Here is a 21,285-nt window from a genome sequence, read left to right on the forward strand (position 1 = left end):
TTATACAAGAATATTTTCCATACTATCAACTGTACAACAGACGATCTTACTAAATTAATTGTTAATAACAATTTTGAAACATAACGAGGAAACAAGATACGATAAGGATAACGAGTTTGCGCTAAATTAAAAACGATTTGACAAACATACGTAGATCAAAAAACGATTAAAACAAACGAAAGACCTATTCAACAACAACAATGGCAAAAACGTTAAACAACGGATTGGAAAAAGCTTAACGATATCTGCTCACTTCAAATTATTTAGAGAAAATTTTAATAATATTAAAATATTTAGTTATATTTGAGAATCATTTGTTGAAAACTTTTATAAATAATTAATTTAGATTATTCACAAATTCAATTTTATATTAATTGACTGAGAATGTAAGTTAACCTTGTATTATTTATTAACTAATATATTTAGAAGATTGTGAGAAGAAGACAATTAATATTATTATTATATAGAACCATTTAATATTATAGGGTAATAATTAAAAAGTTTTTTTGAATTTACATCAATCCTAAATACTTGAAATCTAATAAGTATGTTGAGCGTACAAGTACGTGCGGCTTGCCCACAAACGTGTGGAGGGCTCCTCATATTTTATTTTTAATTAATACACAAATTAACTTTGTTCCAATTAGATGGAAATGAGGAAAACCTAGCGTAGCTCTGTTGATACTCCACGTTAGAGGGCATATGCGCTATATAATATATCACGTATCACGTAATAAGTTTTTCATTTTATTGAGGCTAGGCGCTTAATCACGTAATTATATGATTGTTATTAAAAAATTTAATTTATTGAATCTAAGTGATCACATTGCTACAAATAAATCACTACTAAAAACATTAGCTTTCCGAAAACAGAGGAGAAAAAGACAAAATATAAATTTCACACAATCTGCAATGAAAGAGGGAGCGCCGATCTTATAAAGTTTATTTTTTTTAAATAAATTAGATGTTGATAATTTTATGGATATAACATTTTTATACAATATGTATATGCTAATTTTTAGGACCAAGAACATTAGGTAGACTTATTTAAACATATATAACAAAGTATTTTAAATGAATTATATAATAATAAAATTCATAAATAAACATTAAAAAGTTTTCAAATAAAAAATTAAATACACTTCTCAGTAAGTAAAATATTATCTACTATTCACTTATTTGATTTATTCGCCAGTGATTGATTCTGATTAATTTAGCAGGTTCTACTAACATAAATTAAAATATTATCTTAAAAGGAAAATAAATATCATGTGTATAATTTGATTTTGCAATTCATAAATTAAGTATTAAAATATTTTCCAAATAAGAAAATAAAAACATTGTAAAAATTTTGTTATAATTATTTATAAGAATGAATTTAAGACTTTTTATTAAGTGTTGTATTGTAATGATGTAATTATTGTAAAGATAATACAATATTTTTCTTATATATTTATTAAATGTTTCTCTAAAATTATTAATCATTAAAACTTGGAAAAAAACTTCATATGAATTGATTATTATATTTTGGATTATCAAATTATAAAAATTTAAAAAAAAACAACATAGTAATATCCTTATTAGATAGATTCAAATTTGAAAAAAATATTTTTAATCATTTTGAATTTATTTTAATAAACTTAATATGTGTATTAAAGATGCCAAATTTGATAGCCTTAATAAATAGAATATATGTGAATAATATATTATTAATGATAACACAAAAATTGGGTTATATTACAAAAAATTATATTTAATCTTAAGAAAATCGGCTAAAAATTATTTCAAATATAAATTATTTATCAAATGTAAAGAAGCAGAAAAATGCAATGGTGTTTTCTGGGGTTAGATAGTAAAGTCCTGCAAGCAACTCAGCTTCGGGTTAATAAAATTTAGTCAGTTTCACATAGGGTTTAAAAATACCAAAAAATAGGACTCAAATGAGTTATTATGTTGGTTAAACAAACGATTATTTCCAGCCATTATAAAGAGATTTCCTGGGATTCAAACAAGGACAAGTAATAAATTTACTCTTGACAATTTTAATTAAAATATTTTCAGACTCAGGGCTAAAAGGAAGGTGTTAATCCCTAAAAATCAATAGATATGACTGAGATAGGGTTTTAAATTAAAATGGTCCTCGGGTAAAATAAACATGATATTTTTTATTAAACCCCTTCACTGTTAGTGCGAATTTGCGACGAAATATACGAAAATGAATGTGAAATTTTTATAATTATTGATTTCAGGATAAATGTAATGATATGATGTAATTCATTTTTAAAAACTTGAAAGAAAATGTTGAGAAAACATTGTTATTTTTAAAAACTTTCTGTAATTTAACTAAAAACTTTTAATTTATATCTCAAAATACGCGATTATAGACGGGGCACTTGCAGCAATAAAAATTAAAACTTGCCTGAATGAATTATCATGCATTCAATCAGCAGTTGAATTCGTTCATAAATATGGATAATGCGCTTATTCATCGTGCCCATATAATAACTCAAAATTATCGATATATAGCATATCTTTCACTTTATTCCCTGCAACTCAGGGGCGTCGCTAGCCTATACAATCATAGGGGGCTCAACTAAAAAAAAATTTTGGGGGCGAAGCCCCCATACCTCTAATTTGTCCGCTTTTACTCGGTCTTCGGTCGAATTTTATATTAATATATTTTACTTTTTAAGATATGCTAACTAAACAATTATTCTGAATTTCATATTTTGTCATTTATTATATTTTGCATACAAAATTAACATATAAATAATTAAAACAATATAAGACATATCTAAAATTAATATTTTCGATGTTTGATATAAAAAAATTTTGCATCTAAGTGATTAAAAAGGTTAATTAATTCATTCATATGCCTCAATTGATCAAGGTTTTTAAAAACCACATAAGGCTATCAAATTCTTAGCAACTTACATTGACAAAAGGTCATGAAACTAATATAACTAACTCTCTGTTACCATTTTAGACAATGTTTTATAGAATGGACTAATAAGAAAAAATTTATAGGCCTTACCAAATTAACAATTCTTGAAGAAGAGAATATAAACGACCAATCCAAATCATAAAATTATATGGTAATTAGAACTAATCTTAGATGACATGATGGAAGCTAGATCAGTAATCGATTGTGAGATATTAAATTTCTAAAATATTATCTACCATATTTAATGATATATAAACGACTACACAGTTGACCATTATTGCATATCTAAAATATGCAATCATGTGCTCTCAGTTAGTAATAATCTTAAATTACATAGCCACACAAATAATAGATGCTGGTTAATTTACAGTCAGCCATAACATTCACGATGGTAACCCATATCAGAATTTATTATGTTAGATAAATTGAAACAAAAACACTAAAAATCTTTAGAAAAAATTATGCAAATATATTGAAGCCTTGAGTTATTTACACGGCAAGGTAGAAATGAAACATTTTGTAACTATAAAATAAGAACCAGAGTGATATCATGAAAGCAATTAAAATTTTATATATTGTCGCATCATCTCTTGTTGGTTGGTATATTATATCTTAAAATAATAGTAGTTTGAAATTATATATACTTGTATTAAAAATTTAACTCAAAACTGTTTTTCAAAGAAGAAAAAAATAGCTTTCCTAAAAACACGTAAAAAAAGAGAAGTAAAGATATCTAACATCCATTGTGGGATAAATAATAAGATGTTTAATAATAATCATATTTTAAATAAATAGATGGCGTTAAATAGTTGAATGCAAATTGTTACATACATTTATTATCAAAAGCATTGATTGGTAAAATTTTAAAAATATTAACTGTAATATTTTATATAACTGTCAAATACGTCTGCAAAAGTGACATTTTACCTAATATTTATATATAATAGAGGATTATAAACTATGTTTACTATATAAAAAATAAATGTTAGGGATAGATACTAAATCGCTAAAAATTTAGAATTTTGTTTTAAGAGAACATCATCCTTTTACCCTGAGTTCGAAAATATTTAAACGTAAGTTAAATATAAGCTAATAGTTTATTCCTGATCCCAGAAAAATCTAATTTATCTTTTATTAAAAAACAAAATGATTTTTCGTATCGTTGCAAAAGTTGTATAGCTGGAAATAATTGCATCCAACATAACTCATTTTAATCCTATTTTTGGTATTTCTAAGCCCTAAGTGAACCCGATTAAAAAAAATTTAAGATATGTTGCTTGCAGAGCTTTACTAAAACGTCATTGCGTTTTGCTGCTTCTATACTTTCAGTAAATAATTTTTATTTGGAATTGGAATAACATTATTCACCTGTTCCCCGGGTCTAAATCACGAGTCAGGGTTTTACACAACCAACCAATTTATAACACTAGTCCCAAAGCTTCGCAAATATCTGGTTTTGACTGTACTAAGATATTTTCTAAGAAACACCGCATTTGAGTTGATTGTATCAATAACTTGAGAATTATTTCTATATTTATTAACAAATTCTTTTTATAAATTTTTCTAAGTTAATGTCATTCAAATGAATATATGTCATTTTCAAATCTTATCGTAAATTATGCCAATTGATTCGAAAACATTAAATACATTAAAAATCAAATCAGGAGTTGTAAAGAGGTTTATAAGTAGCTAATAAATTATTTAAGTTATTGGATAGATATGCAAATGATATCAAGATGTATAAATATGAAATTGAAAAGCAATCGCAAAAAATAAAAACTATGAAAAGTAATAATGATGATGAGTATGATATAAGAAAACAAGTTTTTATTATTTTTTAATTTATTTTAAGTAAAAATATAGGAAGAAGTTTTGCAAGAATCGGTATCTATGATATCACGATCTAAATACAATTTTATTAATGCCTATGATGATTTGAACAATATAATGGTATTTTTCTTTAACTTATCTATAATATATTTTATATATTTAGTCAAATGTTGACAAAGATACTCAGTCAGAAGAATATATCAATGCAGAAAAAATATTAACTGATTTTTTAATAATTAAAAATGAAATAAAATGTTAATCATTTTAGTTATTTGTTTTATGACATAGTATTATAGAATAGATTATTTTATACGATCAATTTTAAATAAATACATCAAGATTCTTAAAGGGATTCAAATTAGAGGTCTGCAATGGGATGGTTTTTACCTCACAACCTGTCTCCCCATTGTTTAATAAAAATTTAGCCACCCACCCAACCTGCCCCTAGTTTTGAAAAATATATACACAAATCCATTTGTCTAAAATTCTTTTCCTGTATATCCATATGTTTTTATACCCACCTGCCCATTGTAAAAAAAATTAACCTATACTGATCATATAAAATTTAAATATGCCCATTCTTTCAATTAGGCATATAATAATAAAAACATGAGTTTCAGTGCTACACCCATAAAAAAAGTTTTATAATTTAAGAAATTAATATTAAGCATAAAAAATAATATTCAATTTGAAATATGGATAAGGAATTTATTTGATCAACTAAAATATTTATGAATATACAATTGATATTATTCGTAATTGTAATCCCAAAATAATAATGAATCCACATTTTCTAAGTTAAACATGTTCTTTGGTCAAAAACATTTAAGCTAATGCTGGAATTGTTAATATTTTTCTAATCCTAAAATAATAATGAATGTACATTTTCTAAGTTAAACATGTTATTTATTCTAAAACATTTCATCTAATGCAAGAATTGTTAATATTCTAGCTATTGAAGATTTGGTAAATCTTTTTCTTGTCATTTCCACCAAAGTATGATATCCATTTGATGTATATCCTCTTGTGTAAGATCTTTAAATAAAAAGTAAAACCAATAATAATAATTTAAAAAAGTAATTTGCTAAATTATACAAAACCATTTTAAGATTTAAGTTCTTTGCTATGCCATTAGGTACAGTGCCTTTAGTCTCCTCTGTAGCAACCTCATCCTCGTCTGTTGTAGTTTAATTTTGATGTGGTTGTTATCTATTTCATATATTGCATTTATAATTTAATACCCTTTAATTGAATTCTTTGAAATAGGTAAAATAAGGTTTAAACCCATGTTGTAATATTTTCTAGACATAAAATATTTTTTTTACTTCATTAATTTCTTCTGATAACAACCTCAGTTATCAGAACTTTGGTATTAAAAATATTGAAATTTTATGGAGCATATTTATTTTAATTTTTGATTAAATGATTTCAAATAACAAATCTTTGAAAATAACCCACATGCCCATTACTTAAATTTTTTATAACTAACCAATAATTAAATTTTTTAACCCGCCTACCCACTTAGATGGTTGGATGGGCAAAAAAATTAGCCCATTGAAGACCTCTAATTCAAGTAATAATAACGGTTCAGGTTCTGTTCTTAAAAAATATATCGATTCGCTTTGAAGTTCGAACCTCCAAAACGGAAAAAGGTACATATTAAATAAAAATAATATGGATTATTGTTTAGCTAATCAATATGATTTAGAAAATGTTTATTCTTAATTTTTCAAAAAATCTGATAAATTAGTTTTAAAAAACTTTTTCCCCATAACTAAATATAAAAGAATCCTCACTAATAATGGGCTATTGTAAAAAAAAGTAAACATGTTTAACTCTTTAATGTGATTCAGAAAATATTGAAATTAATTTTAAAAATTATTTTTCAATTATTGGTATTTAAAAACACTATTTTTTTGACTAAACTAATCCCCTATTAAATGGCTCTAATTAAAAAAATAATATATATAGAATTATTAAGAAGAGGATTAAGAAAATGTCAATATTAACTTTTCTAAAATATCGAACCAATTTATTCTTTTTTTACTAAACTAAGTATCCCTTATTAGACGCACGTTTTTTACAAAATTATTCGTTTATCTTAAATATGATTCAGAAAATGTTGTTTTTTAAAATTTTAATTAAATCTGATAAATTAGTTTTAAAAAAACATTTTTTTTCGTCACTAAACTAAAAATCCCCTATTAAAGAAGAGTACTTTTAATATAATTATTATAGAATATTGTTTAGCTTACAATATAATTTACAAAATTATATTTTTAATTTTTTTTAAAAACGGGTAAAATATTCAAAATACATTTATTTTTATCGAAAAATCACTATTTTGGGTGTAACTAAAATATAAATCCATAAAAAGGCTCTAATTTAAAATATAAATATAAAATCATGTTTATTTCTTCGGGGGGATTTAGAAAAATTTTTTTAAATATCCTAAAGAAATTTTTTTGACCCAATTACGCATCCTCTATTATAGAAGTTCAAATTTATTAAAATTAATATAGAATCGTGTTTGCTTATTAAGATGACATAAAATATGATATTTTTAATTAAAAATAAACTGGAAAAAAATATCAAAAAACACTTTTTTAATGATTAAAAAGCTAATTCCTATGCATTCTCGATAATTATGCGTTATTATTAATAAATTCATGCAGAATTATGTATAGCTCTTTAAAAGGAATCAAAATGTTAATATTAATTTTTAATAAATTTATCAAATTAGTGGGATATATAAAAAATAATTCCTTTTCTTGATTAAACTACGAATCGTGGGTCAAAAAACGTCATTTTATGGAGGAATGATGCGATAAGTCTATGATATTGGATTATTGAAGTATATGTCATCAAATTATACATCTTTAGATTGGGCCCTTTCAAAAAAATGAAGGATTTTTTTACAATGAAATATAAAGATTCTAAATTGCTTGTATAAATAAAATTCTAAATTATTTGAATAAAAAATTTGAAGTTTAGGACTTTCCCTTATATAAGATCGGCACTGATATAGGTGATTTTTGAAAAAAATTAGACTGGACTGACATTTAAAATCAATCTAATTCGATTTTTTAAAAGAAAAAAATAATCATGTGGCAAATTATTTTTGATTTGAAAAATTTTTGATTTTTATTGTATTTTTATAAGAATATGTGAAAAATAAACTTTTTTTTCAGATACACCTGAAGATTAAATTTATAAAATTAACTTTCTTATAAGATAAAATGACTGTAATATAAAAATTTGCACTCCCAAAAATTTTTTTTATCCCAAAGTCAATCATTCAATGTTTTCCTTTTCAATTCATATTTAGTTATCATAAATTTGTTTATTTAACACTAATATGAAGGATTCATGGTTTTCATAAGGCCGAGCCTACATTTTTTGTTAAAAAAATCCAGGACATGCCCGAAATTTTTTTTTAATTTCCGGGCCGGGCCGATTATTTTAAATTGCCATTATTATATATAATTTAAAAAAATATATATTTTAAAAATGGGCTTGGTCGGGCCGAATTTATTTTTATTTAAATCCGGGCCGGTCCGTATAAATGGTATCTAAGCAAGTCTTGATTATTATGATTTTTAATATTTATATATAAAAATATGTCAAAAAATAAATTTCAAAATCAAGAAATTCAATCTTTCTATTGGTTGCCCTGTTTTTAAATTTGATGTATATTCTGATATTTCTATTACTTTTTTAAAAAGTAAATTTCTTTTATAAATGACGAAAAATTGATTTTTTTTACAATAATTGTTATTTTTTTCTTCAAAATTAATAAATTTATTTATATTTTTAATGGACACAGCCTTAAAAAAAATCCCATCTATGTTTTTATAAATATTTAAAAAATACATTTTTTTCTTTAATGAAAATCGAATAATTTTTACCTGACAACCCTTATTATATATATAATATACATATAAAAAATTAACAAAATAAACCTTAATAAAATAAGTAAGGAAAAAGACACTAAAAGCAAACAATTAAGGTAATATATTTCTTTTAAATATTTATACTGGCTCTTTGGGAATGATGTTTTGTCTATGGTTATAGCGAAAATTAATTGACAGCAATGCCAAGGATAAGGATGCCCCATTTTGTGTTTGAAAGTGGCTGGTAAAGGAGGATTATTATGGATCCGAGATCTCCACAAAGCGAATGTCTCGGAGTTAGACGAAACATCCATGATATCGTGGGCATTAACAATAGGTTTGGTTAATTACAGCTTGAGATAAAAGTTGTTAAGGTTAAAAGAGGGAGCTTTGAGGGGCTCAAACAATTTTCAAACCTTAAGATATAGATTTCTTTAACAAGTGACTTGATTCTAAATTCGTAAATGTTTATTTAAAAACGGTGGTAGTCCGGAGAGCAAACAAAGTATGGTGTAAAAATGTTTTCAACGATTTATGAGAGGAAAGTGGGAGCAAGATATCACCAAACTTGCAAAGAGTTGAATGTGAAAACTACTTTTTTGCTTCCAACTGGGGACTTTAATTACATTAGTTGATCTTCATTAATGATATAATAATAGCAGGTGTTAAGTTTGCAACAGTTTCGTTGGGTGAATGCAGATTTGCTTTGATTGAGAATCAATCGCTTTATTTATCTCAATGGATATATACCAGGAAAAAGAGGGCCTGAGGCATTGAAGATATCGTGATTTCGTGGCAAAATAAAATTGATCAAAATAACCCTAAATCCCTTTTATGGAAAGAATATAAGAATCAAATTATGTGGAAAGATATTGATGAAAAGAGTGAAAAAATCTGCTATATCTGTGGAAAAGAGTGCTCAAGAAATTAACTCTTTCGCGCCCATGGATAACTTTTGGAATTAATTTTTCAATATTTTATGCATTAAAATGACCACTAATAACGTTTGAAATCATATTTTTAATTTGTAATATTTGCTGTTTCGTATTTTATCATTAACTTGCTTTTTTCAACAAGTACGTGCGGCTTGCCGACAAATGTGGAGGGCTCTTCATATCTTTACTTTTACACCCAAATTAAATTTTTCTAATTAGATGGAAATGAGATAAACCTAGCATAGCTCTGTTGAACTTTCAAGGCTAGAGGGCAAAAGCGATATATATCACGTATTATATCATTATAGTTATAAAAATAAATTTTTCATGCCAAAATTTTAATTCATATTTCTGGTTATCAAATCTTGCTAAAAATATAAGTAAACATTTTAGGTGCTGCAAATTAAGCATAATGCCATTTGTCATCAATGGTCATTTCTTATGCAATAAAATATATTTTATCAATAAATGGAAATTTTAGGCAAATTATTTTAGATATTAAGATTTAAGGTTATAGAAACGGGAAGGGGTGGGATAAATAGATTAGATTTATATAATACTTACATATACTGATTATCAATATCTATTAGTGGTTTTTTTGTATATAGGGAGAGATTCTAATAAACATTAAAATAAATAACATGATCGAGATATGACTACACTTATCTCCGAGGGTGATATATCTGAGGCTGAAACCTAGGGCTCAGACAAAGAAAATTATTATCCTTTGCTGGCAGATGATTTGCCGACATCATCTTATATTACAAATGAACTAGGTCTTGAATTGGAGGATATAATCAAAGATATTACTATAACTAAAATAAAAAATAACTCTTTTTGGTCTAAGAAAGGCATAGGAAACATAGTTTATTCCTATATTAGAAATATCTAAACAGGATTTAACTCCTATATCCTATTTTCATAAATTAATTTTGTAACGGAAATAAATATATTCTTTCCAATGTTGTGGTAAATCTATAAATAAAGATAGCGATGAAATTGAAAAATTTATTGGGATACGGAAGATAAAAGATACAACAAATTATTCAAAATTCAACCATTCATATTCCAACTAAAAAAAATTCATTTGAAGAGAAGCTAGCTATAGACGAATTCATAATTCCCTTCAAGGGACGTTCTATATTACGACAATACATTAAGTCGAAGCCCAATAAATGGGGGATAAAAGCATTACCGTGGTTTTCCAGGATTATGTATGATTTTAAAATATACTAGGGAAAGTCAACTAATATCATAAAATCATGTTTAAATACTAGTGGGGCTGGGGATATCATTCTTAGCCTGTTGGAAATGATACCTTCAAATAAAAACCACAAATTATATATGGATAATTTTTACTCTTCATACCAATTATATTTGATTCTTAAAAAAAGGGATATTTATCCGGAACGGTAAGATCAAATAACTTATCAGGGTGCACACATAAAAATGTTAAGGCCTTAAAAAAAGAGGAAGAGGCATTATAGATTACAAGAGCAAAAAGAATGGTATTATTATCTGCAAGTGGCATGACAACAAAACCGTTTTCCAGTGTAGTTGTAAAAAGAAGAAAAGCTATCAATATTACCCCCAGATTGGATATAAGATATGACCAAGTAATTCATTTCCCAATGCCTGTAACTATTAAGCAAAGGTGCAAGCATTTCGTAGAAGCCTATTCAAGAATGATTTGCTAAAAATGTAATATTTATTTATAATTAAATAATAAAAAAATTGTTATTTGTCATTTCATATGAAATAAAATATTTTTTAAATTGCATTTTGCCCATTGATGACAATTAGAATCATTGAATATCTTTTGATAGAAATACTCAAAATAAGTTTTTTTGATGAAAACGTGTTATTTAGTTTATAATAAATATATCTTAAAAAAAAAATTTTCATCGAGGAAAAAAAGTAAGGTGGGAAAGGTTTAAGAAAGAATATCTGGAGATAGAATATTAAAAGCATTTGCAAAATCTATCTTAATCAAGGTTTCATTTGTAAGAATATTTTTTAAAAATGGGTAAACCAAGCAACACAACCTCCCATACCAAGTTAAAACAGACTCAAAATGAGAAATGCATCATGTTTTATTTTTGCAAAAATCATTTTGGGAACAAAATCCCAAAGATTGAGCCTATAGAAATTGAACTGATTTCATTCTTAAATACATTTTTTTTTTTAAATCCAAGAGATTGAAATAAAAATAATAATATTAACAGGTAATTTTCTAATTAAATTTGAATTGCTGTCATATTAGTTTTATAAAATATTTTATATATTTAACAGTGAAAAAAAAATCAAATAAGACAGCCTTAGTTTATGCCTATCATATTTTCTATTGAGGGATCCAACCGCAAACCCCCTTTTAGCCAAGATATCAATTATGAAAATATAATAAAGCAATATAAACAGCCCCCCAACCCCCCCCCCCCCCAAAAAAAATTTTTTTTATTCAATAATCATTAATTAAAGTTTAACATTATTTGAGTTTACTTCATTTTAAAAGAAAATTATATGATGTAATCAAGCTTTTTAGCCCCCAGAAGTCAGTGAAGTAAGAAATCCCCCATTATTTTTTTTAAAAAATATGGTTATTATAATTCATTTTGTTTACTTATATTCATATATGAGATATTACAGATTTTAGGTTTAGGGCAAGTATAAATTTGATATCTATGATTGGTGAATATCAACTTAATTATCTCCCAACCAATATCAACTAGATATCTATCAGTGTTTATAAACTGAATAGATGATGATCAGACATCTACAAAATCAAAATGGTCTTTAGATTTATATATCAATATACATGAATAATGATGGCATATTATAGTAATGTTTCTACAGAGGCTTTATTCCTATGTTTTCATGTGTTTTAAGTATTTAAAAATATAATTTCTTTCATAATCTAAAGAATAGACTTCATAGACTATTGTTAGAATATTAGATAAACTTTTATTTGTAGAATTTATAAAATTATCATGAATGATTAATTATACAGATTGTAAAGCATCAAATATAATGGGTTTAAATAGAAAATTTAACATAATGCAAATGAGAGCCAACCAAGTGTAGTCAGCATTGCCCCAATTGGCGTTATCATAGACCGAGTTTGAGATTTTGTTAATGTGTAATAATAACAGCTCCCAGAGAATCCAATCATGCCTAAAACTAATAGAGTTCCAGTCTAATGTACATATATTCAACATTGGATGACTAAAGATTAATTACTATTAAAGGTTTTCGTGACAAAGGAACTATCATTAATGATAAAGAACTGTAGAAATGAAACTTATTTGCAGTATCATATATCTATAAAAATTGTTAAAAATTATTTATAATCTTATTAGCCACTTGTTTTAAATCATCGCTAATTGCTTCATTGTGTATTTCTAAATTTATTAGCAATAAATTAAGAATATAATATATTTACTATGTGCCCCATATGCTGCTAATACATGTGCCAAAGCTCCTGATACAGCCCCTATAACCAAAAAGGTATGGCTAGGAGAACCAAAATAGTGTGTTTGGGCAGGAGATATAACAATTTTAGAAGGTGATTTCGCAAAATAGCCAAGACTTAGATAATGGAAAGGGTTATTATAGAGACTCTTGATATAATTTTGAAAATTCATATTTTTAATTTTATACCACAAGGGAAATTTCTCATTTTTATTTGTGGTGCACTGCATACAATGACATATGTCATTGACTGCATAGCAACATATAGTTAAAAATTATAAATGAAAAATAGCATTAATCAAGTAGAAAGATACAACTCGATAATCATAGCTCCAAGCCTAAGTTTGGAGTTGGACAATTACTTTGCTGAACCTTTTTAATGATAGCATACTTGGGTATAAAACTCAAATCATTTAAAAAAATTTACAACACAAAATTCTTCTATTTTGTCTTGATCTTTTGATAGCTTAATATATTTATTACACCCCACCTGTAGCATTTACATGAGCGGGGTAGGGGGAGGTGAATTAGGAACAGTATGCATCCAAATTTTTTGGGGTAATAAATATTTTGGGGTTATCTATTAAGTTTTTAAATGTAATTGGGCAAAATATATTGCTGTAATAATTAATACTTTGATTATAGGCCTATTATAATAAAATGATATTGCTAATAATCGACCAAATCAATATATTACAAACATTCAGATATTACTTTCCAAATAAAACTTTCTGCTATTCTTTTTAATTAAAAAGGTTAGACATTCTAACAGTGGCTTAGACAAGGGGTGGTTTTGGGGTCGAAACCCCCCCCCCCCCATGGAAAAAAAATTTTTTTTTTTAAAAAATGTTTTTTTTTTAATTTTTTTTTTTTTTATAAAATAAAAAATTATTATTTTTTATTGCGAATAATTATATTTAAAAAACGGTTTCAATTTAGAGAAATAAGATAATATATTATATATAATACTATATGAATATGAATATCACAATGAAATATATTTATAAAAAAAGGAGTTTTAATTTTAAATGATCACATCGTTTAAAAATATATATAAATTATATGAACTAAAATATTAAACAACAATAAGAATAAAGATATATTGTATTTGTAAATAATTTCTGGCATAGTTAAATTAGAATATTAAATAACAATAAAGATATTTTGTAAATATTTTCTGGCTTGGCATAGTTAAATTAGATATTTATAAATTTAATTATTAAATATATATTTTTAAATTTAAACTATTTAGATAGTTTGTTTTGTTTGTAAATTTTAAGTTTTTATAATTTTTAAATATGGATATCCGTAAATTTTTTTGTCAACAACAAAAAAAAAAGGTATATATTAATTTATTTATAAAATTTAAGTTATGTAATTTGAATTAGAAATATATATGGATGTTGCTAGTGAAAATCAGCCATCAGTTGAGTTCGAAGGTAATGGTATTATCAATATGTTTTATTTAAATCTTGCAATTAGAAATACCAGACATACCATTACCACTCCATCTCCATGGGAAAACCAATGATGAGTTAGCTACAAAATCATCAAATGATGGTATATATTCTAAATTATTTATAATTTCTAATATTTTTTAATTAAAAATAGAAACATTATGTGTTACAAAAGCATGTGAGCTATCAGTTGATTTGGCTGGAAAATCATCAAATGATGGTATAGTATTTATTTTAATTCCATTTTTTTATTTGTAAATTATACTATTTTCATTTTGAGTTATTAAAATTTTGCAATGTACGATATTTAGTTATAATTTTAAAGTTAGTCATTTTTTTGTGTTATTTTGCAAAAGGTAGTACATTATAAGTCAAACAGAGTTGAGCAGTATTGAAAACTTGTATCTACAATACAAACAGAGTTGGGCAGGCCCTCCAGAAAAATAATCTAGATACAGATTTGTTGTGAAAAAATGAATCTTAGATACAGATGATTTATCATTACCAATTAAACTAGAATAGTTTATAATATACAGTTTTTATTATTTATTTGTGAAGAACATAATTATTTTCTTAAAATCTTTTGTATATACAATCTTGGGCAGCTTATAATATTTAGGAACTTATTTTCATAATTTAAATATTACTACCTTCTTCACTTCCATGAGTGTAAATCATCCTACAAATATAAAAATATTAATTAAAATTGATAATGATATTCTATAGTAATTTCCTTCTACTTGTATCTGTCTTTAAATTTTTATTAAGAAACTTTGATATCTATCTGAGATACATTTTTTATAATCCAGATTTTTTTCTTGTGCTGCTCAGCTCTTAACATTGAAATTCATATTGAAATATATCATTTAAAATCTAAAAAAAAATATAGAAACACCACACCGTTCTCAAAAAGATGTTTCACTTTACTTAAATTTTCATTTTAAAAATGATAATGAAAAATTGTTAGCTGTTGAAAATATTTGGATACCTGACAAATGTTATAAATTTCCATTGCCCTTGGGCAAAAGAAATTTAACCTTTCAAGCATCCTGGCTTAACAAATATAAGTGGCTTGCTTACTCAGCCGATGAAAAGGGCGCATTTTGTAAAGTTTGCGTCATATTTTCCCCAAGATATGCTGGAAATGGGTTACAAAAACTCAAAACATTGGTAAGTCAGGTGTACATAAGATGGAAAGATGCGCTCGAAAATTTTAATTATCATCAAAAAAATAAATATCATCTTAATTCCTATGAGATAATGGATTCTTTAAAAGAAATCTCAATGAATCAAAAGATATCAATATCCAATGTATTGAATAAAAAAAATTTTGATATTGTTACAAAAAATCGATCAAGAATAATTATAATTATTGATGCTGTCATTTGGTTAGGGAGGCAGGGCTTGGCGTTAAGAGCTCATAGGATATCTCCTGGCCCCCTAACACTTACATCCCCTTCTCACAATGAAGGAAATTTCAAGGAATTATTGAAATTTTTATGTAATAATAATGACAACTACCTAAAGCTTTTTGAAAGCTCCTCTAAAAATGCTACTTACCTAAGTCCCACTATTCAAAATGAAATAATATCAATATGCAATCAGTTTATATTAAAGGAAGTTTCTTCAAAAGTCAAAGCATCACCATTTTTTAGTGTTTTGGCGGATGTAACTTCCGATATTGGTAATATTGAACAACTATCCATAGCAATAAGGTTTATTGATATGGAATCAGGTAATTATAAAATGAAGGAACTATTTGTTCAATTTATTGAATTAACTGACATTAAGTCAGAAACGATTGCTAATCAAATTATTAAATCACTTCAAAACCTGGATTTAAATTTAAATCTACTGAGAGGCCAAGGGTACGATGGAGCTCCCTCGATGAGTGGCCATGTTAAAGGGGTCCAGTCAAGAATTAGAGAGCTTTATAGCACAGCTCTTTATGTTCACTGCAGTTCACATTGCCTGAATTTGATGATAACTGAGGCATGTGAAATTAGAGACATCCGGAACAGTTTACGTAAAAAGATTTTGATTTAATTGAAATTTATTAGATTTTATTATGTATTATAGATATCTTTATATAATTTTTATATATTTTTCAAAATTTAGAAACAATATCGTCGGTTTGTGACTTCTTTACCCCACCCAAGAAGAGGGAGATTTTTACCCAAACGTTCGATGAAATTGATTCAAAAAATTCAAAAAAAATTCAAAAGATTTTGTCCCACAAGATTCATTGAAAGACAACAATCGGTGAAGGTTTTCATCGAGTTATATGAGGTTATTTTTGCGGCACTGGAATCATACATATTACGCAAAGAAAAAGATTCCGCAAATGCGGAAAATCTTTTACAGGCTATTACGAAGCCTCAATTTTTAATTTCAATTCAATGTGTTTATTTTTTATTTAATTATACATATGATTTTAGCAAAATGTTACAAAAAATTGATTTGGATTTAAGGGAGGTTATATATAAGGCAAAGGATATTGTTGAAATATTAACAAATATCAGAGATAATGTGGATGAAAAATTTCAAGAAATATATGAGAAAGTAAAGGAGATCGCTAATATGTTTGGGATTGAAATTTTTAAACCTAGAGTAGTTTCTAGACAATCCAATCGCTCAAATATTGATGCATCTACGATTGAGGATTTTTATAAAATTAACATTTTTATTCCACTTATTGATACATTTTTATTTCAATTAAAGGAAAGATTTATAAGTCACAATTTTATTTTAAAAAGCTTTTATTTTCTTTTGCCGGTTGAGTCTGAATTGTTGATTACACTTGAAACGCGAGAGGATATTAAGAACATCTCAGAGTTTTATTCTGATGATTTATTAGGGTCGTATGATAAGTTACTTTGTGATGTCGAATTTTGGTATAAAAATCTTGGCAGAATAGAATACTCTTTGAGACCAAAAAATGCTTTGCAGGCCCTTTCCATGTGTAATTGCACTTTAGATTCCCTGCCCAATATCAAAACATTGTTTTTTATTTTAGCTACTTTACCGATTAGTACCTGCACTAATGAAAGGTCTTTTTCAACTTTGAAAAGGTTAAAAACCTATTTAAGAAATAGCACCGGTGAAAACCGTTTAAATGGATTAGCCCTATTAAATATTTATAAGGAGATTATTCTAGATAAAAATTTGATTCTAGATGAATTAGCCAAATCTCAGAGAAAAGTAGACCTCTCTTTATAAATTCAAATCATATAATTGTAATATTTTCTTAGTCATAAAATTTTTATATGTAAAACTTAATTATAATGAATTTTTAGTCATGATATTTTTATACTATATTTAATAATAGTATTGCACCTACAATAAGAATTATTTATATAATATACTCATTTGTATTAAATATAACTGTTAAATTATATTTTTTTAAATTGCATACAAGAATTACTTATATTTTATTGTAATTTTATTTTTTTAAAATATAGATATTTACAATCAATTTTTAAAATAGTAATCTGTATAAAATTTCTAATTTTGAAATTTATTTTTTGTATATAAAATAAACACATAGTTAAATAAAGGGTTTATACTAAATAAAATTGTTAAATTGTATTTTTTTAGCAAGAATTACATATTTTATTGCAATTTTATTTTTTTAAAATATAGTTTATTTACATTCAATTTTTAATATAATAATCTGTATAAAATTTATATATTTTGAAATTTATTTTTTTATATATTATTAAAATAAAAACATAGTTAAATAAATAAAGTTAATAATAAATAAAATCTCTGCAAAATATTGTTATATGCAAAAATTTAATTAAAATAATTATTTTTAACATAGAATAAGATATATTGAGTTGATCATAAAATTGGAAGGTTTGGGGGGAGGCAAATTTTTTTTACATCGAATAGATTGAATTAATATACAATTTACTAAACATTGATAACATTTTCAAAATTATGCTTTCAGTCGCTTATTAATTATAAATTTGGCAAAAATTTTAATTCTAAAAAGAGGGTTTGGGGGCGAAGCCCCTAAAAATTTTCCAACCCCCCCTCCCCCCCTCCATGGATTAATCCTGGCTACGCCACTGCATTCTCAGCAAACTCATGTTCATGCCAATACTATAATAATGCATTCATTGTAAATTAGTGGGTTTTATATTGAATTCATGATCTAAAAAATGACTATTTTATAACTAAATTTTGATAGTTAGTAGTAAGTAGAGCTCAAATAATTTAAGTTATTCTTTTTAAAATTCATGAAGGGACTACCATTACAATTAAAAGGGCAAAATTAATAATGTGGGAATGCTGGATTTTTTTAGGGGATGGGGGGGGGGGTAGGCATTATTTTGAGGGATTAGGCATCCAATGAAAATCTTGAATCTTGTCATGTAGATGCTGCTCACCTGGTCACCCTTCTTTTTTCCATACGTTTTAGTATTGATATATTACATAAATAAATACTTATTATGTACATTGGAACAAACATTTGGACATCTTTTAGCGAAATCTCATAGCTTATGCAAAATCTTTCTGGCTAATATATTGAGCGTCGTTTTAAAAAACAGCTTAAATTGAGCATTTAACAACATTAGATAAAAGATTCTTTAGAAAAATGTGCAATGCAGAGACATGAAATTTATTTAGTTCAAAAAGTTATATTTTAACTACATTGGTCTAATAACTTTATTGTAAATTGTAAACCAAGATAATCACAAAAATGTAATAATCATTTTGATATATAATAATAAAGTGATTAGGAATAGAAATAATAGAAAAAAGAAGTCAGCGATATTAACATTATGTCTGTAAATCAAAAAAAATATGTATGTTAAAAAATAATAATATTAAATTTAAATTATATTATTTTATATATTATAATATTCAGATTTAACTTATTTTTGATTTATTTATAAAAATGTTTAGCAAAAATTTTCTTTATTAAGATCATGAGATAATATAAATATGCTATTTTACAAATGGCTGTGAAATGAATGAAGTTTATATAACATTATACACTTGGGTGTTGAGCAGTCTGTGTAATAAATCTATCATCATTATAAACTCATGAGTCATATTAGAGAAATAGAAGAATCGAGCATTGAAAGGAGTTATTGTTTCATACATGTCAAGAAACATGAAAGTTCATGTGAAACTAAAAATCAGATTCTTGAAATTATAATAATAAAATTGCAGAATATTACATATATGTTAGCGTCAATGTGTTTTTTCCGGAATGTGTTATTTTTTCAACTTTATATCATTTTTTTGAGCACGTTTTTTTTAAATTTAAAAATCTTATTTACTGGAAATGTATTCTATCTTGTAAATACCTATGCTATGACATGAGTTTCAGACAATTTTTCTACGAACCTTTAAACTAAATATAATTTAGTTTTTCCATAGTTTTTTTTATATAAATTACAAATGACTCAAAGGTTTACAGCAAAATTGTCTATAATTCACAAGATAGGCATTCTAAACATGCTGAATCAGATCCATAAATTCAAAAAAACGCGCTCAAAAAAATGATTTAAAGTTTAAAAATATCACATTGCCCAAAAAAACCCTTTGACGTTAACATAATATATATGTGTCTACAAAAATATTAAACGAATTATTGGATTATTCGTATTCGATTAGTATTTTCGAATTGAATATTTCCTTATTCAGATAAATGATAAAAACTAAAACAAAAACCTTTAGATTAGAAATTAAATTCTTTAAAAAATTTTTTAAAAAAAATGAAATATTAAAATGTAAAAAAGTGATATATAGATGTGGAAATAAAGTACAAAAAATAAAAAGATCCGCAAGGAACAGGTTAATTAATTACTAATAATTTAAAATAATTACGAATAATTTTGAATGTCAGGAATAATTTTGAATATTTATAACAATTTTGAATAATTTTAAATTATATGAATTAACAAATAATGAAAAAAAATATTCGATAAATAATATATATTTTTATTAGTATTTGATTCGAATGTTCGAATTCGGATTGAATATCAAATAACAAATAATTTATTTTAGGTATATATATATTATATATTGCTAATCTTAATAATATTTTTCTCTCCAAATTGCCTATTATGTAAAAACAAAAACAAAAAAATAACCGCTAGTTCAAAAGCTGTTCTACGCTAAACAAAAATAAGTAACAAAAATAAGTCCAACTATAGGACACGGCCTTACTAATAGAGAATGAAACAAATATAAGAGATGAACTGAAACTACTTTTATTTTTGATAACGATACCAATCGACAAAAGACTTAATTTCTTTAATTTAATTAGTGTTATAAACGATCTAATTTATATTGAATGCAGTCGAGAATAAAATTGGTATTTTATGAGATAAAAAAACATTGTTAACAGCATTCACGAAAGCGTATTTTTTTTAAAAAAAAGTTTATTCATTTGGCCTTTATATTTTTCAGCAGGCTTCCTTTTATGATTAGTGTATACTTCTATATTATTTTAAATGGTTTATATTTTATCATGATTAAATTATATTTATCCGATTTGTTTAATAGGAATGATCTTGGATATAGGCTTCCGCAAAACAAGAAGATTTATAAAACTCATATCATATTTAAAGAATATAAACCTAGAATTGGTCCCTCAGGAAAAAAATATGTCAATTCTGAAAAATAGGATTTAGCTACCTAACCAAATAAGTTTTAAATGAAACACAAAACTGGGGAAGATCAATCATGACAGTTTAGAGCCGTCTGTTAAAAAGTTTTCGACTACCTGCAGACTGACT

At 25.4% G+C, this 21,285-nt stretch overlaps 2 protein-coding genes and 1 long non-coding RNA gene across 6 annotated transcripts in view; 2 read left to right on the plus strand and 1 right to left on the minus strand.

Annotated features, from left to right (window-relative positions):
* Positions 1 to 5,066, plus strand: part of LOC135922127 (heterogeneous nuclear ribonucleoprotein A1-like) — a 38,992-nt gene extending 33,926 nt beyond the window's left edge. Inside the window, exons 10-14 of one of the 4 annotated variants that reach the window (XR_010570745.1) lie at positions 10 to 940; positions 4,513 to 4,621; positions 4,662 to 4,767; positions 4,808 to 4,894; positions 4,938 to 5,066. The gene's annotated coding sequence lies outside the window, so the exon portion shown is untranslated. Of the gene's footprint in view, positions 1 to 9; positions 941 to 4,512; positions 4,622 to 4,661; positions 4,768 to 4,796; positions 4,895 to 4,937 lie in introns of all 4 variants that reach the window. The other 3 variants (XR_010570746.1, XR_010570748.1, XR_010570747.1) reach the window with 3 other exon arrangements.
* Positions 5,067 to 12,566: 7,500 nt separating this feature from the next.
* Positions 12,567 to 13,283, minus strand: LOC135922128 (transmembrane protein 256 homolog). The gene is made up of 4 exons (XM_065456547.1): positions 13,042 to 13,283; positions 12,963 to 13,000; positions 12,840 to 12,920; positions 12,567 to 12,795 (listed from the first exon to the last, which is right to left on the minus strand). Exons 1-4 carry the CDS (start codon positions 13,241 to 13,243, stop codon positions 12,649 to 12,651), a joined length of 468 nt encoding a protein of 155 aa, XP_065312619.1. The 5' UTR covers positions 13,244 to 13,283; the 3' UTR covers positions 12,567 to 12,648.
* A 1,267-nt stretch (positions 13,284 to 14,550) lies between these two features.
* LOC135922129 (uncharacterized) lies at positions 14,551 to 15,726 on the plus strand. Its single transcript, XR_010570750.1, has 3 exons — positions 14,551 to 14,630; positions 14,682 to 14,747; positions 15,417 to 15,726. It is a non-coding gene; the product is annotated as an uncharacterized LOC135922129 (long non-coding RNA).
* The last annotated feature ends 5,559 nt before the right edge of the window (positions 15,727 to 21,285 follow it).

Source organism: Gordionus sp. m RMFG-2023, chromosome 1 (assembly GCF_954871325.1).
Source record: "Gordionus sp. m RMFG-2023 chromosome 1, tfGorSpeb1-WG-v2, whole genome shotgun sequence".
In the NCBI taxonomy this organism is placed as follows: Eukaryota; Metazoa; Nematomorpha; class Gordioida; order Chordodea; family Parachordodidae; genus Gordionus; species Gordionus sp. m RMFG-2023.